Source organism: Ursus maritimus, unplaced genomic scaffold (assembly GCF_017311325.1).
Source record: "Ursus maritimus isolate PB19 unplaced genomic scaffold, ASM1731132v1 scaffold_25, whole genome shotgun sequence".
NCBI lineage: Eukaryota > Metazoa > Chordata > Mammalia > Carnivora > Ursidae > Ursus > Ursus maritimus.
Genome location: NW_024425008.1, coordinates 25486743 through 25508391, shown reverse-complemented (window position 1 = coordinate 25508391; position 21649 = coordinate 25486743). Strand labels below are relative to the sequence as shown.

General features: G+C 55.5%; 1 protein-coding gene across 1 annotated transcript; it reads right to left on the bottom strand.

The window, feature by feature from the left end:
• Positions 1–733: 733 nt before the first annotated feature.
• On the bottom strand, positions 734–15639 carry RPS6KL1 (ribosomal protein S6 kinase like 1). The gene is made up of 11 exons (XM_040641650.1): positions 15538–15639; positions 13984–14271; positions 12640–12764; positions 11736–11828; positions 6209–6256; positions 5686–5818; positions 4390–4998; positions 3889–3978; positions 3639–3721; positions 2416–2511; positions 734–2141 (listed from the first exon to the last, which is right to left on the bottom strand). Exons 2-11 carry the CDS (start codon positions 14246–14248, stop codon positions 2031–2033), a joined length of 1653 nt encoding a protein of 550 aa, XP_040497584.1. The 5' UTR covers positions 14249–14271; positions 15538–15639; the 3' UTR covers positions 734–2030.
• Between the last annotated feature and the right edge of the window lie 6010 nt (positions 15640–21649).

Sequence of the window (21649 nt, the reverse complement as noted above, 5' to 3'; positions counted from 1 at the left end):
TATGGCATCTGAGCTTAAACACCGTCCCCACCTGCTGGGCCTGCAGTGATGTCATGTCTAGGTGAAGGTCTGTCACGGGAACGAAGTGGCTCCAGAGGCAGAACTAGAGTTAATAGGTGGGGGAAAATAGGGGTTCAACAAAAGGCAGAACTTAAGAATTAATCTGTCCTGGGCTCGGTGCTAGAAGCTTTCTAGTAAACCCACAAAGGAGGTGGTATTAGCCCCATTTTGTCAAAACAAGGTAGACTATAAGCCCTATAAGGGCTGGGACACCAGTGTTCAGAACTCAGGGCCCAGCCAAGTATCAGGTGTGCAAGTGTTTGTTGCACGAATGAGGCCCAGAAGTTCCAGAAGCAGCTCACACTTCCCGTGGCAGTGGTTGGAAGCAGTCCAGCCTGACTTAGCGTAGCCGCAGAACAGACTTGTGGACAGGCTCCACCAGGCCTTAGCATAATTGTGTTTAATGGGAGCCACCATCCATGTCCGGGGTCACTGGGTCCTGCCCCCCCCTTCCCATGGATTCCAGGGCTCCCTACCTGCCATCCCTTCCTCTCCGCTTAAAGCTGCTCTGCGGGCACAGGTTGGCATGCCCTTCACCACCAGCCCTGCTTCCTACCTTCTAGTGGACTCCAAGCTCACTCTTGACGATCATGGAGCATATCCGGGGGAGCCTTCCAATCTCTCCCTTCTGGCAGGGCTGCTCTGGTTACATTCAGGAGGCAAGGACACCATAGGCAATGGCAGGCTTTATTGGGGGGCGTGGGATGGGGGGTATGGGGAAGCCCCAGGGAAAGCACACATACGCTGTGTTTCCCCCTGTGTGCCCTCTGCAGGAGTGGTCCCTAGCATCGGCCCTTCACAGCCAGACTGGAGAGGTGTCAGAGGCACCCCCTGGTGGTGTTGGAGATACACTGGAAGGAAGGTGTTGGGGGCAGAGGTCTGGTGGAAATTTCCTTCTTAGGCACCACACCCAAGACAGGGTGAGCCCTGAGGGGAATCAGAGGGCCCCCAAACCTGGGGAGGGGGTTTTTCTTTGGGGTAACTACTTACCCCAGCTCTTGAGGGACCAGAAACATTTTGCTTCCGGCTAAAAGCTTAGGTAATCATTCCATGTGTTTTGTGAAGTCACAGTGGGTGGTGAATTGAATGGACCCTCAAGACAAAAATGTAAAATGGTAAATAGGACAAATGCCTGAGAAGGGAATCCTAATGGGTACAAAGTGGGATAGTGGCTCCAGCATCGAGGCCCAGGGGGTAGGCTCCCCTTTCCATACTAGTGGGAGGGGGGAGGGAGCTCTTTATTCTATTTTCAAAATGACTCTGAGTGGCAGACTGCATTCCTCTCTCTCCCCTTTTCTTATCTGTATTTCCCTCTTGTGCCTGCCTTTTGTTCTCCAATCTGAAATCACAAGATAGGGGGCATGGTCAGGGTGGGGAGTGGGTCATCCCGTCCCTCCCCTTGCCTCCTGCCCACTACAGACTTCTCCCTGCGGCCCCAGCCTCCCACCCCGTGCAGGAACAGCCTGGGAGGGAAGAGGCCCACTAGTTGCTCGGCTTAGATGAGCAGGCAGGGCAGCCCTGGTTTGGGTCCGCTGAGCCAATGGACCCGTATCCTGAGAGGAGTCTCCGGAGGTGTCCCAAGTGGAGCACGTGGCACCAGTGAGTCACGAAACCTTGCCTTCCGCTCTGCAGGCGGTCAGCAGCTGAGAGCTGGTGCCCTGGAAGGCACCCGGTAGTGCGGTCCGTACACAGATCTGCTGATGGATGGCTGGAGGGTGGATGGGTGGAGGGGTCCGAGCTGCCCGGCTGGGTGAGATCTCCCTGTACCTCCCCCTCAGCAGTGACCAGAAAGGGGGGACGCCCAGGCCCTTCGGGGCAGTGGCGATGGTTACGATGGTGCCCGGAGTGGCACAGAGCAGGAAGGCCGGCTGCCCTGCTGCCTTCGCCCGAGCTCACTGCTTAGACGGGCAGGCAGAGGGGAGAGAAGATCACACTAGTCCAGCCGCTTCCATGTCCCAGTCTGCCCCCTCTTACCCCACGAGTTTGCTCCACTGGGTGGTACTGAAAAAGGGGTGGGCCTTGAGCTTGCTGACGCCACCTCCGCCAGCACCCAAGCGCCGGGCGGGATCGAACTGCAGCAGCTGTGGGGGAAAAAAGCCCAGTGGGCTTGGCAAGCCTTCCCAGACCCTTCGCCGAGGCCTGGGCTGACCTGGGGGGCGGGGGTCCCACGGAACTCCCAGTGGTACCTGGGGTACACGTGTTTGGCCCCCAGCGTCTACAGATTTGTTGTCCTCCTGACCCTCCTGCACCCTCCTCAGACGTCCAGCCTGTGGGGCTGTCGTTCTCGCTGGGGCTGTGCCCTCAGCACCCACCCTGGGGCCCAGCAGCTGCCGCCTCTAGGCCAGTCCTACTCACCTCGGTTAGCAGGGAGGCCGCTGGGCGACTGAGCCACTCGGGCAGCTGGAGCTGGGTGTGGGGCTGGATTCCTGAGGGGTGGCTCTGCGACAGTGCCTGGGAAGACAGGGATGGGGGCAACCCCACGCTCTCGTGGAAGCCAGGATTTACTTCCCCGTGTCACGTCCGGGGGAATGACGACGGCTGTCGTTTGCTTTGGAGCTACTAAACGCCAGGTGGTGGAAGATGCCTCACCTCCCTTATCCATAATTTCCACAACAACCCTCAAACTAAGTTCTAGTATCTTCATTTTAAAGTCAAAAAGCAGGCTCAGGGCAGTAAAGGGACGTAGGCCTAGTTCAGGGTTTGAACCCAGGTCCCTCTGGCTCCAAGCCTGCCAGAAGCATCGATCTTGGGTTGCATTCAGGGCAGGCACTCGGTCAGGAACGGCAGTGGAACTTGTCTCCTTACAGAAAGCAAATCTCCACAGCAGGCCGTGGTCGGCCACTGGCAGGGCCAAGGCCAGGTGCACTCTGCGCTCCAGAACCCTGCGGCACTGGAGCAGGGAGAGGACTTCCGGGGACCAGGCAGGGCTGCAAGGTGCAACCAGGAGGAAGGCCAGGAGCCCTGGGCTGGAGAAGTGGGGGAGGCTAACAGGAGAGAACCCCACTCTTGGGGCTGTCAGAGGCTGTCTAGCAAGAGGGCGCCAGGACAGATGTCAGAAGACGCTTCATCCGCTCCTGTCCTTTCCCGCTCAACCGTAGTCTGGGATTTCCCTTGCTGCCTGGCCTCACCAGCTCGTGTGACGCTGAGCTCGTGGAGGAGCCCAGAGGGCAGAGGCTGCTGTCCTTCAGCCAAAATCTGGAGCTTACAGCCCAGACGGGCATGGGTAGGGGGAATAAGCAGTGGGGAGAAGCTGGGGGGATGATTCAGTGGCCTTCCAGGGAGAAGGGTTGTGTCAAATTCCACCCTCCCTCCAGACCACCCAGGTATTCTCCTCTGGAAACCTTAACTAGCCCAGCTCGACTCTCATTTACCGAAGTTGACGACAGTCTCACTAGTGATAGCCGCTTGTGGGGCGGGGTGCTCAGTGTGTCCGTGACCTGGGTAGGGGCAGCTGCGGGGGAGGGAACAAGCCAGTCTTGGAGAGCGAGGTAGCCTCAGCCCCGACCCTGGCTGGTTGGACCACGCCGAGCCCATCCTGCGCTCCCCACCAGGGCTCCATGCCCTGCACAGCTACTCACCGTTCCAGTCAGCAATTCATACAGCAGCGACCCAAAGCTCCACCAGTCACAGGCTTCCGTCAGCTCAGAAATGCCCCCCACCTCTGTAGGAATAAGAACATACTCGTCCCAGCCTCACCCAAGAGGGCTGGTCTCCACTCTGCCCCTCCTACCCGGACACGGCCCCCTCCCTCCGTCATCCACAGCCCCACGGCTCAACCCACAGAGGCACCCAAGATCTCGGGCCCCCCCGCCCCTCCTCCCTTCTTGCCTGGGGCACTGTAGAGATTGTCCAAGGCCTCCCTGCAGTAGTGGGGCTCCACCTCGGACCACTGGCCAAAATACGTGAGCCGGATGTGACCTTCTCAGCCAGTGTGTGTAGGGAGGAAAAAGGGTGGACAAAAATTGTGGTTAGTGGTCATAGAGCAGGTGGCTCGGCAGGGGGGATTCCGGGGCGTCCCCCAGCAGGCACGAAGCAGGAGCCAGTGGCCACACTGGGCAGAGCCTCCCTGGGGCCTGGTCCCCGAAGGCCCAGAGACAGCCAGGCATTCTAGGAGCTGCCGCCCTGGACTCAGGCTCAACTTCAGCCAACCAGACTCGGCAGAGCCCCTTGTGAAGAGGCCAGGGGGAGGCAGGGGAAGCAGATGACCTCAGAGGGCCCCTGGACGTTGGGGACCTCTCCTCTGTCTGGAGGTTTTGGGGGCCCCATGTGAGAGGTGAGGTGGGGTGAGGGCAGCCTAATCCCCTCCCCACCCCGGGCCCAGGCGCCTACCTGCCTGGTCCAAGAGCAGGTTCCGGGGGTTGAGGTCTCGGCACAGCACCCCCTGCTGGTGCAGCGCCTCCAGGGCCAGCAGGGTCTCGGCCGCCCACTGCTTCACCTGCTCTTCCTCCACCCTCCAGGCGCCGCGGCCAGAGCTCGGGCGCGCCCTCTCGGCTAAGGGGCGGCTGGGACTCTTGCCTCGGCCACAGGCCCCCAACACCCGGACCGCCCCCTGATGAACCCAGGGGAGCCCCCAAGACGGCCTCCCATCTGAGCTCTGGCCAGGCCGCCGCTTGGCTTGGAGGTACAAGCGGCCACCCGGGGCCTTTGGTAGGTCCGAGGGGCGGGAAGTATGGGTCCTGGCAGAGGGGTCACCTTCAGCCGCTCTCTGGGAAGTGATGAGTGGGGCCTCCCTGGCTGGGGGAAGGCCCCGGGAAGTCCGTGGAGGCTCCTGAAGGATTCTGTCCTGCAGGCGGGTGGGTCCCATAGAGAGCAGTGCTGGGGTCTGGAGGCCGAGGGGTGAGTTGAGCGGAGCCTTCATCCTCTCTGGGCTGGAGCCGGACTTGACCCCAGACTGTTGGGGCTGCTCCTGGGAGAGCAGGTGGGACCAGAGCGTGCCTCCTGGGCCGTGCAGAGGGGCAGGGGAGGAGAAGAGCGTGGACACCAGGTCCCCTACTCCTGCCTCCCCTCCGCACAGCATGGCCCCTCTGTCTTCCACATGTTCCCTGTGCCCCTCCCTCCTCAGCCCGGAATGCCCTCTGGGCGGTAGGTTCTCCCCTGCTCAATATATTGTAATTTTTTACTCTTTAGGGAGAACAGTATTATGAAATTTAAGCAAGTAAAATAAAAGGCGGCCGGACCTGGACCTGCAGTGACTCAATGTCATTACCCAAGGATGCGTCCCTCATTTAAAAAAAAATCACTAGGGTGATCGATAAATATCTGCTCCATGGCCCCACTGCTGTCCTCACAGCCTCAGGTGCCACCATCCCATGTGGCCACAGACTAGAAAAATGAAAAGAGCCCAAGCTGGAGGAAATGGCGAGAAAGGGGACATGTGCCTCAGTGCCCTCTCACGGTCCGAGACGTGAACCTTCTTCTCAAGACGTCCCCTGCCTCCCACCCCCACCCCGCCCCGAGCACCACCCAGAGGCCCGGCCCCAGCCCGATCCTGCCATCCTCCCCCCCAGAAAACCTGGGTCCCCCACTCAGTGCTGCACGTCTAATGCAAGTTACCCCCTCCTCGTGCTTGGCATAAGAGGACATGCCAAGGACCTGAGGAGCTGACGGGGTCCCCGAGGTCCCCACCTTGCACGTGCTCCAGCTGCAGGAAGATGGAGTCCTCGCTCACAAAGTAGCGAAGCAGCTTGGTCATGTAGGGGACGCCGCGCGGGATGATGGTCAGCCGCTCCCGGTTCGCTGTATGACACCTGGACAGGCTCTGGGGAGAGGGCAGGCAGGTCAGCGGGGCTCAGAGCAGACGGTGCCCTGCGGGGGGACGGCCTAGCCTGGCGTTAGGGGAAACAGATGCTAGGGGACAGAAGCCACCCCGAGGAACAACTGCCTCCCCCCAGTTCCTGACCTGACCCTCACCCCTACTCCCACCATGGAACCCAGGCCCTCCACCCTGCAAACAAGGATGAGGCAGTATGTGTGTCTGGGAGGCGGGGGACGTGCTCGGGGACAGAACAAGCAGCTTTTGGATTTGGAGGGAGCCTGGTCCTCAGATATGGGCTCTGGGTGGGAGGGTCCCCAGAGGGCAGGGGTTTCCAAGAGCGGTGAGAAAGGCCCAGGGGGAATGCCGAATAGCGGGGAACTAAGTGGCACCTGCCTTTACCACGAAGGTCCTTCCGGTCGCCGGGTCCTGGACCAGCTGCACCTGCCAAGGACCAAGAGGCACCAGTCAAGGCACAGGCTAGTTTCTGGGGCTCCACGGCCCAAGCCCCAGCCTCCAGTTCCCTCACTCCAGGGCAAGGAGGAGGGCAGGCTGGAGCGGTGCAGAGTGTGTCGCTGGGCCCCCACTGAGTTGACATCAGTCCTGTCCTGCTCACCCACTTCCGTGTGACCTGAAGGATTAGCTCTGGTGCCAGCCCTCAGGTCAGCTGCTCTGTCTCCTGTGCTCTCTGGGCTCACCCTGAGGGGGCCCTATCACAGCGTCTAGTTTCCTGTCTCCCCACCGGGCTGTGAGCAATGGGAGGGAGTGACCACCCTGCCAGCTCCGTAATCCCAGAGTCCCGCACAGAGCAGGGATGGCGGAGTCCCTTCATACATGTGTGGTCCGGCCGCAGGGTTTGAGGGCGTCATGGCTGGGCGGGACCTCAGAGCCAGTCGCCTCTCTGATCTCTTATTTTACAGGTGAAGTGGCTGAGGCTCTGAGAGTGTGGCCCAAGGTCAGCCATGGGCCGACCGTGCCCAGGAACACAGGATTGGCATGCTCCTTTGGGTCCCTTCCCCTGCCTGCCCCTCCCCCCTTTTAAATAGTCTTTCTTTCTGGAGGCGTCTGTGGAGAGCAGCCCCCTTCTCCGTTGCTTTTGGTTCAAGGCAGCAACATGCCAATCGCTGGGTCTGGGCCTTGTTTGGAGTTGGGCCCTTGACTCATCTCTGTGGCGGGCAGGGGTGGACCCCAGCCACAGGAGAGAGCAGAGCGTGTTGGGGCGGGAAGGCAGAAGATTTGGCCAAGTGAGGGGCCTATGCGGGCAAGACCAGCACCCTGAGGTGACTCGGCTGTCTGCCCACCCTGCAGACACTCCCCTTGGTGGCAGGTGGGCACCTCCCACTGAGGCCAGGCCACTGGGCAGTCACAAAGGCCGCATCCCAAGATTGGGGTGAGAAAGGGGCACTGGGTTTAAATCTTGGGCAAGTGAACGGATTTTCTCATCTACCAAACAGGAATTACAAATGCCCACCTTCCCTCATCACTGGTTTGTTGACGCCATAAATAGGCCCTTTGTGGGCACCTCGGTGGCTCAGGTTGTGATCTCAGGGTCCTGGGATCGAGCCCCATATCGGGCTCCTGGCTCAGCAGGGAGCCTGCTTCTCCCTCTCCCTCTGCCTGCCGCTCCCCCCGTTTGTGCTCTCTCTGTGTCAAAGAAATAAGTAAAATCTTTAAAAAAAAAAAAAAGGCCCTTTATTTCTATAAAGGCCAGGAGAACGCCAGTTACCCTTTTGCCACATCGCACTGCCTCTCTGAACCTTGCTCAGCTGCAAAATGGGGTCGCAGCAGTACCTCCCTTAGGTCAGCAGGACTCTCTTCCAGCAGACAAGTCTAACGGCGGCCTGCACCTGCCACGTCACATGCCCTCCCTCAATAATCTGTAGTGACTGTTCCTAACATTGTTGTAGGGAAGCCCCATGCTGGCTACAGAGCACTTACTCTGCGCTACATGCTTTATGTAGATTATTTAATTTTAGCCCCAGAACCCTACCAGGTGAGTATGATTAGTGACCCATTTTATTGATGAAGAAGTTGAGGTTCAGAGAGGTAGGTTACCTATAGTCACTGCTAAAAAGCAGTAGAGGCAGGATTTGAATCCAGGCAGGGCTGATCCCAGAGTCCTGGAGACCTGCAAGGAGGGCACAGCCAGGTGACCATGGCACCTGCCCTCCCCTCTGAGCCTCAGCTCCCCCGTCAGTGCCCTTCCCGAGGCAGCAGTGACGCATGCCTTCTGACCGCCAGAGGTCTCTCCTCCGAAAGCCAGAGACGGAACCCAGTCCGGTCCCAGCAACTTGACCAAATTTGTGCAATGCTTGAAAAAGCAAGAAAGAAAACTCTGGGGTCATTTAGGAGAATCGAGTTTCCCACAAATACTGACACCCTGGATAATTCCCCACTGTCCCTTGCCAAGTGGAATTCCCTACCACCTTGTCCTGGCTAAGGTCCTCTCAGAGACAGTCCAAAAAACCAGCAGGGAAGGCTGGGGAAGCCAGATACAAAACCTGATCAGTACGCTGGAACAAGTGTGTTTAAGTATATATACACACACACACATATGACATACACATATTTAATGCACGCACACGCGTGCACACACCCCATCTATCGAGAAAGAATGAGACCAAAACATTAATAGCAATTATCTTGGAGCTAGTAGGATGGTGGGGAATGTATATATAGTTTCAAATTCCTTTCTCTTTTATATCTCAAGCTCAGAGGGGGTATTTTCCCCTTAAAGCAAGCAAGCAAAACAATCCCCTTCCTCTTTTGCTCAGTGCTACGGGGGACAGAGCACTAGTCATTTGACCTTAGGAACCTCCGTTTCATTTTCTGTAAGACCATTATTAAAATGCAGCACCGTCCAGGGCGCCAGGGTGGGTCAGTCGCTTGACCGTCCGACTCTTGATTTCAGCTCAGGTCATGAGCTCAGGGTCGGGAGATGGAGTCCTGCATCAGGCTCTGTGCTCAGCTTGGAGTCTGCTTGGGTCCCTCGCCCCACCCCTGCGCGCACGCTTGCTCTCTCTCAAATAAATAAATACCTTAAAATAATAAAATGCAGCACTGTCCAATAGAACATGAAAGAAATATATGTCTGCACTGTCCAATACAGAAGCCATTAACCATATGAAAGGCTATCAAGCCCTTGAAACGTGGTTGGTGTGAATGAGAAGCAGAATATTTAACTAATTGTAACTCCAGTAGTCTTAGGTGGCTAATGACAGGGGATGGGCTGCCCAGTCTAGTGCTTTTTTTCCCCAGGGCAACTGAGAGGGTTTAATGCAACAGTTTTGCAAATGAGAATGTGCCTTACGTCAGGTGACTGTTGCCATTTGGAAGGTGGGAGGCGTTCTGGGTGCCCCCTTTTTTGCCTTTTTATAAAGGGTTTGTTTTTTTTTTAAAGATACCCCCTGAGATCCTGGGACATGCAACAATGAAAGCTTCAGTGAAACACATTAACCCTTTCTTTAAAAATGCCCGAAGTATCAAAATCCCAGGAGGACTCTCTCATGGCGCAAGCCAAGTCCAAAAGTTCCAAACAGATTCTCCAACTCCAAGGCCCACAGGGGCCTGGGATGGGAACCAAAGGGGCAGGGCAGGGACAAGAGCAAACCAGAGGACTGGTGTCCCATTAAAACCGGCACCCCCCCCCCCCCGACTCCTTGCTGCCACGCGAGAATGGGAGCCAGCATTCCCAGATCTTCCAATTTTGCAGAAGCAGGAAATCTGGACTTCTGTATCAAACCTGCCAATTTTCAAATGTTGGTAAGTAACGATAATTTTAAAAAACACCCCTGTGTCTGGGCCAAAAAAACAAGAAGTGACTTGGATGGCTTTCTTTTTCTTCCCCATCCCTGGCTCCTACATGACGCTCAGCAAACATGTGGTGATAGCTCTCAGGCCCCCCATGCTCCCTGAGAACAAACCCCTGGGTATTCTAGCCAGAGACCCATCTAGTCCCTGAGCCCCCTACCTCACAGCTCCCGGCAACCCCCTCCCCCTGCCAGCACCTCCTTAGCCCCTAGGCATCCCTCTCCCAGCCCAGTTCACCTCCCAGCTGGGCATCTCCCGGGGCACTCCAGGCTTCCAGAGCAGGCCCTTGGCCCTGGCCCGGCCCTGAGGGCTGCTGGCCCGAGCTGCCCTTCCCTTCCGCCAGGATCTGCCTGGGCAGGGCTGTGGAATGGGGCTCCTGGATAGCATATTCAGGCCTGGCTGCAGGGACCTGGGCCCAGGGGCCCTAACATCTCTCCTAATTTGGGGAAGATGGTGTTCCCGACTTGGAAATGACACAGGAAAGGGAAGCAGGATCTTCCCTACCCGTGGAGTAGGTAAGCTGGGTGCCCAAGAAAGGGTAAAAAAGGAAAGAGAGACAATCTCAAAACAGAAGGGTTGGGCTTGGCCTTAATTTGTGCTTTCCACACGCACAGGCCTTAGAATACTGGATGTGGAAAATGCTTTGCATACGCGTGTCCTGGGGTCAAACAAATTCGGGAAATTCTATCACAGACCTCCTTCTCGGAAATTCATGGTATACATTTGCATCCCCAAAGCTCTGCAAATGCCTATAATCAAAAAAACAAAGTCGCATCACTTTAACTCCCTGTAACCCACACTGCTGGACCTGGAACCCCTCTCTCCACACCACCTATCCTTCAGCGGGATCCCACTCGAGGGAAAGGTGGTGGCAGTCACCGCCCGGCCGGTCTGTGGGAGCCGCTGTGCTTGGCTGGGGCCACACAGACGAGCGCAGTTGGAGGGAAGGCAGATGGAAGCTGGCCTGGCCTTGGCTGACAGACTGGGGCCTGTTCCAGGGACCTGGGGAAGCAGCTGGAGCACGGCTGGGGGACGGGAAGCCTGCACGCCTCCCGCCCGCCCTTGTCACTAGCATTCAGAGCCATCAAACACGTATCAAATGTTTCAGCGTGTGCCAGGCCTTTCCCAAAAATTGTTTCATTTTAGTTCCCACATGCCCCCTTGCGGGGGAGGATTCTTACCCCGCTTACAGATGAAGAAACCGACGGGGAGGTGAAGGGGTTTGCCGTGGCCGCACGGTGCCTGCAGCAGGCGTCCTCTGCGGGCTCCCAGGCCCGGCAAAATCCCCCCAGGAGTGTTTAAATTACAGATGCCTCGGCTCAACCCTGGAAACTCTGACTCAACAGGCCTGGGGTGGGGCCCAGGCCTCTCTTTTTAGGAAGCTCCCCAGGTGATTCCGATGAACAGCCAGTTTGAGAAAGAACCGCACTGGGAACTACTTAGGTGCGGCCTGGGTTGGGGCAGAGGGCAGCCGAATGCTGGCCCAGATCTCATTTGACCCAACTGTCTGTCCTTCCGTCTCCCCCACTCTGATGAGCGTCCCACGTGCAGGTCGCCATGGCCGCTCCTAGCTCCCTGCCTGCCCCACATGAAGGGAAAGGGGCTCAGACGGGGTCAGGATGAGGGTGGGGGTGCCAAGGCCCCCTCTGGGGGCTGGGACCCTCTGCAGGACAGGCTTCTGGAGAGCAGTGCACATTCCCACCACAGGGACTCCTCAGCGATACTTGGTGGGGAGACTCTGGCCGCAGCCCTGGGGCGCATAGGGAGTGTGGGTGGGGGCCTGTGGGAAGCGGAAGGGGGAGAGAGCAGGGCAGTGTGTGCTGGCCGGGCGCCCTGGGCACTGCTTCTCCGGCTTCTGTCTTGAATCTCGGAGGGAGGGGCTGTCTGCCTGAGCTGCGGGAAAGGGACTATTTGCCTCTTCTGTTCCCTTCTTCCTCTCCAGGAGCTGACTGATATGTGCTGGGGTGAGAGAAGGGTGGGGAGCCACCGGACACAGCTGCTCTCCTCCCCTGGGACCCGCTGACCCCTTTCCAGCCCCTTCTCCCCACCCACCATCCCCATCTGCCTGCACCATCTCCTTTGGCAGGAAAACCATGGCCGTCAGCTCACTCACCTTCTCGATGACCCCAACCACCCTGCAGCCCCTCAGCTGCTCCAGGGCAGAGCTCAGCGCGCGGATGGGCCGGAGCCTCAGGCTGCTGAAACCCTGCAGAGGTGGGAGACAGACCCCACAGACTCAGGGCCCAGCCGTCCTCCAGCTGCCAAGACAGCAGGGGGCACCAGGGGCAGAACTGGGGTCCACGGAGCCCGCACCTCACAGGGAGCAGAGAAGCTGGCCCTGACTGGCACCCTGACTGCCCTCTACACTCCGCCCCCCGCCCGCCCTCCTCCCAGGCGCAGGGAATCAGACCTCCCCAGTCTTGAAAGCCCCACCCATACGAGGCAGGTGCTCCCAGAGGTGGGGAGCGAACCCGGGCACATGGGGGTCTCAGGGAACATGCGCGGAAGACCCAGGCACGTGGCCCAGGCCCCTGCTTCGGGGAGAAGCAGCCTCACAAGATGCGGGAGAGAAAATACATTCCCAACACTGTGGCGTATTTATCGAAAAACTCCGACTAGACGTGGACCCACGCGGTTCAAACCCATCTTGTCCAAGGGTCAGCTGTGCTCGCTGAGACCCAGTCAACCTCCCACAGATGTGGGAAACTTCGAGTGTGTGCACGTGAAGCTTGTGCAGGAGCCGTGCGTGAGTCCAGAGGTGCGTGCGTTTACCCTTGGCGGGGGTGAGACTGGCCTGGAGATGATTCACTCAGTGTGTGAAGACAAGGCACTAGCTGGGTGTGGGAGACGTTGGGAGCCAGCAGAACCGTGGGGGGACAGCCCTGTCCCTGGCACACTCCTCCACCTGCCCTGCCCCGCAGCCCAGGACAGGAGGTGACAGCCCTCCGACCCGTGGGGTGGGGGCCTCAGTTCTCTCCCCCCAGAGCCCTCAGGCCTCTGGGGCGCGGTCTCCTCACCGTGCCGGGGCTCGTGCCACCGCCCAGGGTCCTCTGCAGGTGACATGTGAAGATCTCCTCGGCCCGCCGCAGGTACTTGGTAATCTTCAGCTTCACAGCCTCGCATCGCTCCTTGTTGGGGTCAACTGTGGGGTAAGGGGGTTACCAGGACCCAGCCTGGCCCTGGAGGGCTGGGGTTCCAGCTCCCCACCCTCTGCCCTCCACAGGAGAGAGAGCCTACTTCTGAGGCTGGTCTGCAGACGGGGCCCCCACACCGGTTCCCCAGCCCTCCTCTGGGGGGAAACCAGCAGGTGGGGACGAAGAAGAAGATGGAGGGACAGGCTGGGAACCGCCGTCGCCCCCGGTCTCCTGCACTTCACAGCTGCACCCACTGGCCGCAGGCTGCCTCGCACCCCGGGAAGGAACAGAGTGGGGACTTCCCGGTCCGTTTTTGGAGGAGGAGACAGAAGCTCCCAGAGAATGCCTCTGTGCCCTCTCGGATGCCCAGCGTGAAAAGGCCGGAGAGGGGACTGGGATGGGAAGAGGAACGAATTCACTGGGCAGTTGGAAGCCCCGGCCTTGGGGGGCTCTTTGGCAGCGGGGTAAGAAGCAGGAAGCAGGGCCCGACTCCTATCCCCCACCGCCTCAGGGATCTCCACCTGGCCTCAGGGCCGGCCTCTCCCCTGGAGAGGCAATGCCCCACTCTGCCCTGAATGGGATGCTCTCTCTCTCCGGAGCACCACCTGGCCCTTCGGCTGGACAACACACTGTCCTTCAGCGCTCAGATTAAACTTCTGACTTCTAGAAAACACCCTACGCCAGCCCAGCCTGGCTTCCCTTTCTCTCTTCTCTCCCCTCATGTCCGCCTCATTGCTCTTCCCACCTGAGAGGTAATTATCCACCATTAATCTCTTTAGTCTCCCCCCTTGTAACGCAAGCCCCCAGTGGGCAGGAGCCCCGCTCCGCTCCACGGACAGACAAGTGTACGGGGGTCAGTGCCCAGCCTGTCGAGCCCCAACTGTTCAAACCTCTCAGCTCTGTCGCTGAGAGCTACGGAAACTTAAGCAAGTAATTTAACTGCCTGGCACCTCAGTTTCGTATCTGGAAAATGGGCATAAAAATGGTTCCTACATACGACATCAACAACGCACATGGTCATCTCCATTACTGTGAGGTAGACCCTGAGACCAGTGTCTGGCATACAGGAACCGCTCACACAGGCCCCCTGTTATGACTGTCCGTCCCAGAGGCCCTGCGGGGCCAGCCTGGAGCCCTGCTCACCCGGCGCAGACGGACAGAGGACAGGGCGAGCCCCAAGCTGGCCCTTCCCCAGCGGCTCCCGCCCCCGGCCGGCCGGGTGCTCACCGTGCACGCCGCGCAGCAGCACGTCCACGCCGTTCTGGTAGTGGTTGAAGGCTGCCTCGTAGTCCTCACTGACATCGCGCTCCAGGGCCAGCCGGATCTGCGTGGCTGCATCCACCAGGTAGTCACGCTTGGTCATGTCGGGGGCCCCGGGGGCCACCAGGTTACGAATCTGCTCCAGGTACACACGGGCCTGGGACCGTGCTCGGGAACAAGGCTCAGGCTCCAGGCCGGGGCCCGGAGGGCACTCGCAGGCCACCAGGCTCATGGCTGCTGTCCTGTGGAGGTGACCTGAAATAAAGAGACGCCCTAGGGAGGCCCCAGCTGGGAACAACACCCCATCCGTACCCTGGTTTCCTCAGCTGAAAACTGGGAGACTAATACCTCCAACGGCTGGAGGGATCAGAGCTAGTGTGGGTAACATCTCTCTACAGGGCCAGACCTTTTCTAAATGGTGATAACAGAATAATAACATGCTCGGGGCTCTTCCTTTCAGTCCAAATTCAGATCAACAGGTATGTCTTGAGCACTGGAGAGAGCTGGGGATATCTGTGATCCAGAACTGCCTTCCTGAGGTCTCACAGACAAACGGGTATCTAGCACATAGTAAACATGTTGGCCACAAGCCAAGGCTGTTCCTCACACTGTTCCCTCCATCCTGCCTGTTCTCCTGGTCCTACTCCTCCTACAGGAATTTCATTTATCCTTCAGGGTTCAGCTCGATCGCACCTCCCTGAACGGGAGATTGCCCCTGCTTTATTTCATTTCCTTTGGAGCTCGAGGTCAGCACGTGAGGACCGCCTGGAGAGCCTGGCAGAGAGTTAGGCACAAGGCCTGGCCTTAAACCTGTGGGCAAATGAGATGCCCGAGTGACGGATTCTAGGTGGAGGTAAAGGAAGGAGGGCCTCCCGGCCCCAGGGAGGCAGCAGCACTACCCTGGCTCTGAGTAGGCCAGGAGGCCACATGGCCTCCAGGAACCTGATAGCAGCTGCTCCCTGAGCAGTGTGTGACACAAGTGGCCAAGGGGATAAGAGCAGTGGCTTCAGGAAAGGAAAGGGCTCTGAGGGAGGCCAGCAGAGCTGCCTCCGCCCCGGCTCAGGGGCACCTGTGTTCTCTCAGGCCCCATTGAAAAGGGCAGGGCCTGAACTCCCAAGACTAGGCCACCTCTGCCTCTGTGGAGAGAGGGAATAGACAGAACAGGATGGGGAGTGGGGCGGGAAGGGAAACCCACGTCCCCAAGCCAGCCGGGAGCTGAACCCCGGCCAGCAAGCGGCCAGGGGGTGGAGGGAAGCGGGGAGGCAAGCCGCACCCTCCTCGCTCCGCCCAGCCACCCGGGACCCGCAGCTCTGAGGCCTGTGTTGGGGGCGGGAGGTGGGGGTGCCAAGGCCGAGGGGCTGGGCTGCTCGAGTCAGGCCCCGGGCCACCCCGCGAGTCCCGGCACGCAAGGTGGGCCACCCCGCGCGGCGGGACCGAGGGCAGCGTGCTGGGGGGTGAGAGGAGGGGACGCCCTCGCCCGGAGGACCGGGGCCCGGAGGAGGAGCCGGGCAAACCCCGTACCTGCCCGAGCCGGGAGCTCGGTCCGCGCGGCCGGACCTACCCCGGCCGCCACCGCCCCTTCACTCGTGCGGGAGACCGTGCACCGCAGGTGCCGCCTTGCGTCCTCCAGCCAGGTGCGGGGTACGGCCGGCTGCCGCCTGGTCATTGGCTGCGGATGAGCTCATCCTCCGGCGTTAGAATAAACCGCCAATCAGCACCCGGCTCCGTTTCTGCCGGCTCTTAAAGCCCCAGCACCCGCAAAGCGATGCCCTGGGAGAGGCAGTGAAGGGCGGGGGGGTGTCCATAATCACCCCGGGACGCCGGACAGCCGGCTTCAGAAATCTAAGCCAACTAGGGGCGCAGGGATGGCTCAGTCGGTTGAGCTGGGACTCTTGGTTTCAGCTCCAGTCATGCTCTCAGGGTTCTATTGAGCTCTGGGAAGGCTCCAGGCTCAGCAAGGAGTCGGCTTGAGATTCTCTCTCTTCCTCTCCCTCTCCCTCTGCCCCTCTCTCTGCTCGCATTGGGGCACTCTCTCTAAAAATAAATAAATTTAAAAAAAATCTAGGCCGACTAGAAAACATGCATGCCACTTCTGGGACTTTTCTCATTCATTATTTCTTAGTTCATTCAACTATTTAATACTTTTGTACTGAGACACTACCATGCAGGAGGAACGAGATGCTGAGACACAGCGCTGGAGCAGACAGCCTCCGCTCACGTCTTCAGGGGGGTTACAGTCTAGGGAGGGAGCCTGGGGTTAAAGAACTAAAGAATACAGCTGGTATTTCATTCCAGTTGTCATCAGGGCTGTATCAGAGAAGCACCACAGGGCCTATGAGACTTATAACAAGGGAATGACCTGGTCTGGCAGTCAGAAGGCTTTCTGAAGAAAGTGATATCTGAACTGGGCATACAGACCTCACCCGCAGCCCAATGCTGCATTCATACTGTCCTTAGTGCACTGTCTCTCCCCTAGATACCTCATCACACAGGTCCCCTTTCCTGAATCCCAACGCCTCCTCCTCTATCCTCACTCCCGGCCAGAGACATGCTTCCTCCTTCTCTTCCCTCCTTCTCTTGAAAACACAGGAGCTCTCTTCTGTTTGCCATCTGCCCACCAGCCAGCTCTGCACCCACATACTGCCTCCCCACCTCTTCCCACAGATGACCTGTCTGTGCCCCTCAAAGGTCAGCCTTGCACTTGGGATCAGCCCCATCCCATCACCTATTCTTCCCTCTCTGTCCTGCATCATTAATTTTTGGCTCCCACTGGACCATTCTCATCTGATACAAGCATAATGCTGATTCTCCCATTTTTAAAGCAAAACAAGAAAACAAAGCAAAACCACTCTTCGCCTCACTTCCCCCTCTACCACCCTCGGTTTGTAGCAAAGTTCCTTGAGAGGTCTATGCTCAGTCTCCAGTTTCTCTTCTCCTACTCTTTCTTGAACCTGTCCTGATGGGGCTTTCTTCTTCAACATTCCTCTGAAATTGCTCTTGGTCAGGGCACTGGGGTGGCTCAGTTGGTTAAGTGGCTGACTCTTGATTTGGGCTCAGGCCATGATCTCAGGGTCATGAGATTGAGCTCTGTGTGGCCCCAAGTGGGGCTCCATGCTGGGCATGGAGTCTGCTTAAGAAAGAACTAATATTTCATTAGGCGATGTCTAAGGGTTTCTAAGTTTTTAGAACCGTCCTGGTGGCTGAGAATATAGTGATAGAATGGGGCAAGGAAAGTGACTCTACTTTTCAATGGCATCAGGAAAATGGTAGAAAGTCTATGTGGATAATCTGGTTTAAAATAAAATCTGCTCAGTGGAAGTGTTTCTATATATCCTTTGCTGAAAACATCCTTCATCCCTGCCTTGTGGGAACTTGGGGTAAAGTAGAAACACCATGAATTCAAATTGAGAAATCCTAGGGCACCAGGGTGGCTCAGTTGGTTAAGTGCCAGACTCTTGATTTTGGCTCAGGTCATGATATCAGGGTCTTGAGAAAGAGCCCCACATCAGGGGGCTCAAGATTCTCTCTCTCCCTCTGCCCCGCCACCCCGGCTCACTCACTCTCTCTCTCAAAAAAAAAAAGGGGGGGGTCATCTGGGTGGCTCATAGGTTGAGCATCAGACTTGGTTTCAGATCAGGTCATGATCTCATGGGTTGTGGGATCAAGCCCCACATCAGGCTCCACACTCAGCGGGGAGTTGACTCGAGATTCTCTCCCTCTCCCTCTGCCCCTCCCGCTGCTAATAAATAAAATCTTTACAAAAATGAAATTGCTCTTGGTCAAGTTACCAGTGATTCTCTGGTTGCTAAACCCAATGGTCATTTCTTGGTCCTCACTTTCCTTGACCTCTCAGAAGCATCCAGCCTAGGTGATCATGCCTTTCTCTCTAGGCTTCTGGAACCACGCCCTCCTGGTTGCCTCCTGACTCACTGGCAGCCCCTTCTCAGTCTCCTTTGATGGCTCTTCTCCTCCTCTTCATCTTCTGAGTGTTACAGTGGCCCGGGGTTCAGTCCTTGATGTTTTCCTTTCTCTCCATCCTTACATTTTTTTTTTTCAGATTTTATTTGACAGAACAAGAAAGCACGAGCAGGGAGAGGGGCAGAGGAAGAGGGAGAAGCAGGCTCCCCACTAAGCAGGGAGCCCAACACAGGGGCTCGATTCCAGGACCCTGGGATCATGACCTGAGCCAAAGGCAGACGCTCAACCGACTGAGCCACCCAGGCGCCCCCCTCCTTACTGTCTCGATGAGGATTGCACCTAGTCTTATAATTTTAAACAGCATTCTTCTATATGCTGTTGGTTCTGTATATCTATTTATCTATTTACAGATATCTTCTATCTTCTGTATCTCTTAGCCTTCGCCTCTCTACCAGACTTAAGTATTTAATAGTCTAATAAAACATCTCAAATTCAACAAGTCCAGAAGTAAGGTCTTAAAACACAGCCTACAGAATTGGAGAAAACATCTGTAAATCATTAATCTGATAAGGGCCTAGCATCCAGAATATAACAAGAACTCTTACTATTCAACAATAAAATGACAATCCAATTGAAAATAGGCAAAGGATTTGAGTAAACAGTTCTTCAGAGAAGATAGACAAATGGCCATGAAGCACTTAGTCATTAGTGGAATACAAATTAAAATCACAGTGAGATGCCACTTCCCATCCACTAAGAGGCTATGATAAAAAGAAAGACAATAGCAAGTGTTGACAAGGATCTGGGGAGGTTGGAACTATGACACATCGCTGGTCAGGGGGTAAAATGGTGCGGCTGCTTTGGAAAGCAATTTGAACGTTCTTCAGAAAGAGTTACCATATGGCTGAGCAATCCACTCATGGGTCTCTCTATACTCAAGAAAACTAAACACATATGCTCACATGAAAACTTACACATGAATGTTTAGAGTGGCATCATTCTTAATCGTCAAAAAGTGGAAATAATCCAAACATCCATCAACCAATGACTAGATAAATAAAATATGGCATATCCATGTAACGGAGTATTATCTGGCCATAAAAATAATTAAGTACGATGGGTGGGGAAACCTTAAAAACATATGCTGAGTAAAAGAAAGCAGACACAAAAGACCCCATATTGTATGAGTCCATTTATATAAAATTTCTAGAACAGGCAAGTCCATAGGGACAGAAAATAGATTTCGGGAGAGGGGAATGGGGGAGTGGCTAAGGAATATGGATTCCTTTTCTGGTTCAACAAATGTTCTGGAAATAGTGAGATGGTTGTAACATTTGTAAGTATACTAAGAACCACCAAATTCAAATTTTTAAAAAAATTTTATTTATTTGTCAGAGAGAGACAGAACACAAGTGCTCAAGCAGGGGGAACAGAGGCAGAGGGAGAAGCAGGTTCCCCGCTGAGCAAGGAGCCCCCTGTGGGGCTTGATCCCAGGACCCTAGGATCAGGACTCAAGCCAAAGGCAGACACTTAACCAACTGAGCCACACAGGAGTCCCCCAAATTCACATTTTAAAGAAGTGAATGGTATCTGAATTATATCTCAATTTAAAAATTATCATAACGAAAAAGAAAAACACTAAATTCTTGATCTTCCCTGACCTGAAACCCCCATCTAAAGCCTCTTCCGACTCCATCCTTCCAGTGGCTCAGGCCAAAAACTTTGGAGCCATCCTGGCTTCTCCTATTTTCTCACACTCTTTATCCAATCCATTAGAATGGTATGTTTCCCACAAAATATATCCAGACTCTGAGCGCTGCTCACTACCGCCACTTCTCACCTCCACCTCCGCTGGATGACTTTAGTAGGGGCGTCTCCACCACATCCCTGATTTACTGTCGGAGAGTCCTCCTGGCTNCCTGCTGATCCTTCCAACGCACGAGTCAGGTCCTGTCCCTCTTCTGCTCCAAAGTCTGCAAGGGCTCCCATCCTTCCACTGAGAAAAACTCAGAGGCTCTACTATGACTTCCAAGGCTCTCATGGTCACCCTTCTCCATTATTTCTGCAGCTTCATCTCCTTCCAACCTCATTCACTCAACACCAAGCACTCGAGCTTTCTCGCTACTTCTAGAACAAATCTTGCAGCTCCCACCCGCAGAGGCTTTGCCTTGCAGCTACCCTCTGCCTGGAATAGTCTGCCTTTGGCCCTCTGCCTGGTAAACCGCAGCCTTGCTTCAAGTCATTGCCCTGCTGTCACTTTCTTGAGACACCCACTCTGACTACACCCTCCCAACACCCCATCTCCCTTACCCTGCCCTGCTTCTGCCGTCGTACTCAACCCCAGTGGCATGCAATATCACTTACTTACTTACTTCTCTATGTTTATTTTCTTTCCTTGCCGCCAGGGAAGAACCACAGGGGCAAGAACATTTATCTGCTGTGCTCACTGACCGACTCCAAGCTCGACCTGCATCTGGTACGTAATATTGCTCCATAAACATTTGCGGAATGAATGAATGAGCTCCAAGGGATGAGAAAAAATTAATCAGGAAAAGTGCAGGAGAATGTTCTGGGTGGAGAAATGGTGTGCACAAGTGCCTCAACAAATTAAGGGAGAAAAACGGCATTCGCACATCGAACAAATGGCATAAAACCATTTCATAAAATGTAATTCGCACTCATGATAAGAACAAACTCTTTGCTTAACAACTCTAAACAAACTTACGAACCTACTTCTTCACTTGAGAAAGGGTTATCTGCCAGAAACGTAGGGCAAGCAGCATATGTAATGGCAGCTCCGTAGAAGGTTTCCCGCAGTCCAGATGTCCTTCTGGCACCTGGTAGGATCACCTTCTCTGCCCCTTTGGAAGGGGTTTGGCCGGGGGACTTGCTCTGAAAGGCTAATGGACAGAACAAGAGTGACTGTCAGGATGGAAGCTTCAAAAGCCAGGGCTTAATTCACGCTGGCCCTTCCCTCCTACCACAGCGATCATGACAGCAGTGTCCATGGAGGCACAAGGCCTCCATCAGCCTGAGTCTCTGAGAAACAACAAGGAACTCCTCCCTGCCCCGTGACTTGTGTTGGACGAGAGGTGTAAATGAGAATTTGAACGAGAAACAAAATTATTGCGTAAAGCCAAAGATTTGGAATTTTTTGTTATTATTGCAGCCTACCCTGACCCATCTGGAATGATACACCCCGTGCAGTCAGAAGTGAACCAGTGCCTCTGCTCTTCCAAAATACACTGGACGTTACAACTGATGCAACTAAAACAAGAGGTTTAAAGATGGGGAAAGAAGAGGCCAAGTTGCCATTACTTGTGATAATGTGACTATCTACCTGGAAAACCCAGAGCAACAATTGAGGGGTTCAGCACAGTGGCTGGTTATAAATCAGGAGCTTTCCCGTAGATCAGCAAGAACAATTTGAAAATGTAACAATAATGTTTAAATCCCATTCACCATAGTAACAAAAACTACAAAATACTTATGAATAAACTAATCAGAAATCTATAAGACTTTCATGGAGAAAACAATAAAATTATGTTGAAAGACACAAAAAAGACCAAATAAACGGAGAGATGTGTTGTGTTTTGTAATAGAATGGGTACCATTGTAAAGATGCCGATTCTCCCCCCCACGATTAATTTAAAATTCCAATGTCATCCCGGTCAAAATCCCAAAAGATCTCTTCATAGAGCTTGAGAGGATGCTT

What these genes read in the sequence shown, in the direction of transcription:
- RPS6KL1 (XM_040641650.1), bottom strand. Translation starts at nt 14,248, where the DNA reads ATGAGCCTGGTGGCCTGCGAGTGCCCTCCGGGCCCCGGCCTGGAGCCT. An exon ending in TGGTTGGGGTCATCGAGAAG is followed by an intron (nt 6,257 to 11,735) that starts GTGAGTGAGCTG and finishes GGTCCTTGGCAG; the next exon opens with GTGCAGCTGGTCCAGGACCC. An exon ending in GCAGCTGGAGCACGTGCAAG is followed by an intron (nt 4,999 to 5,685) that starts GTGGGGACCTCG and finishes TGCACGGCCCAG; the next exon opens with GAGGCACGCTCTGGTCCCAC.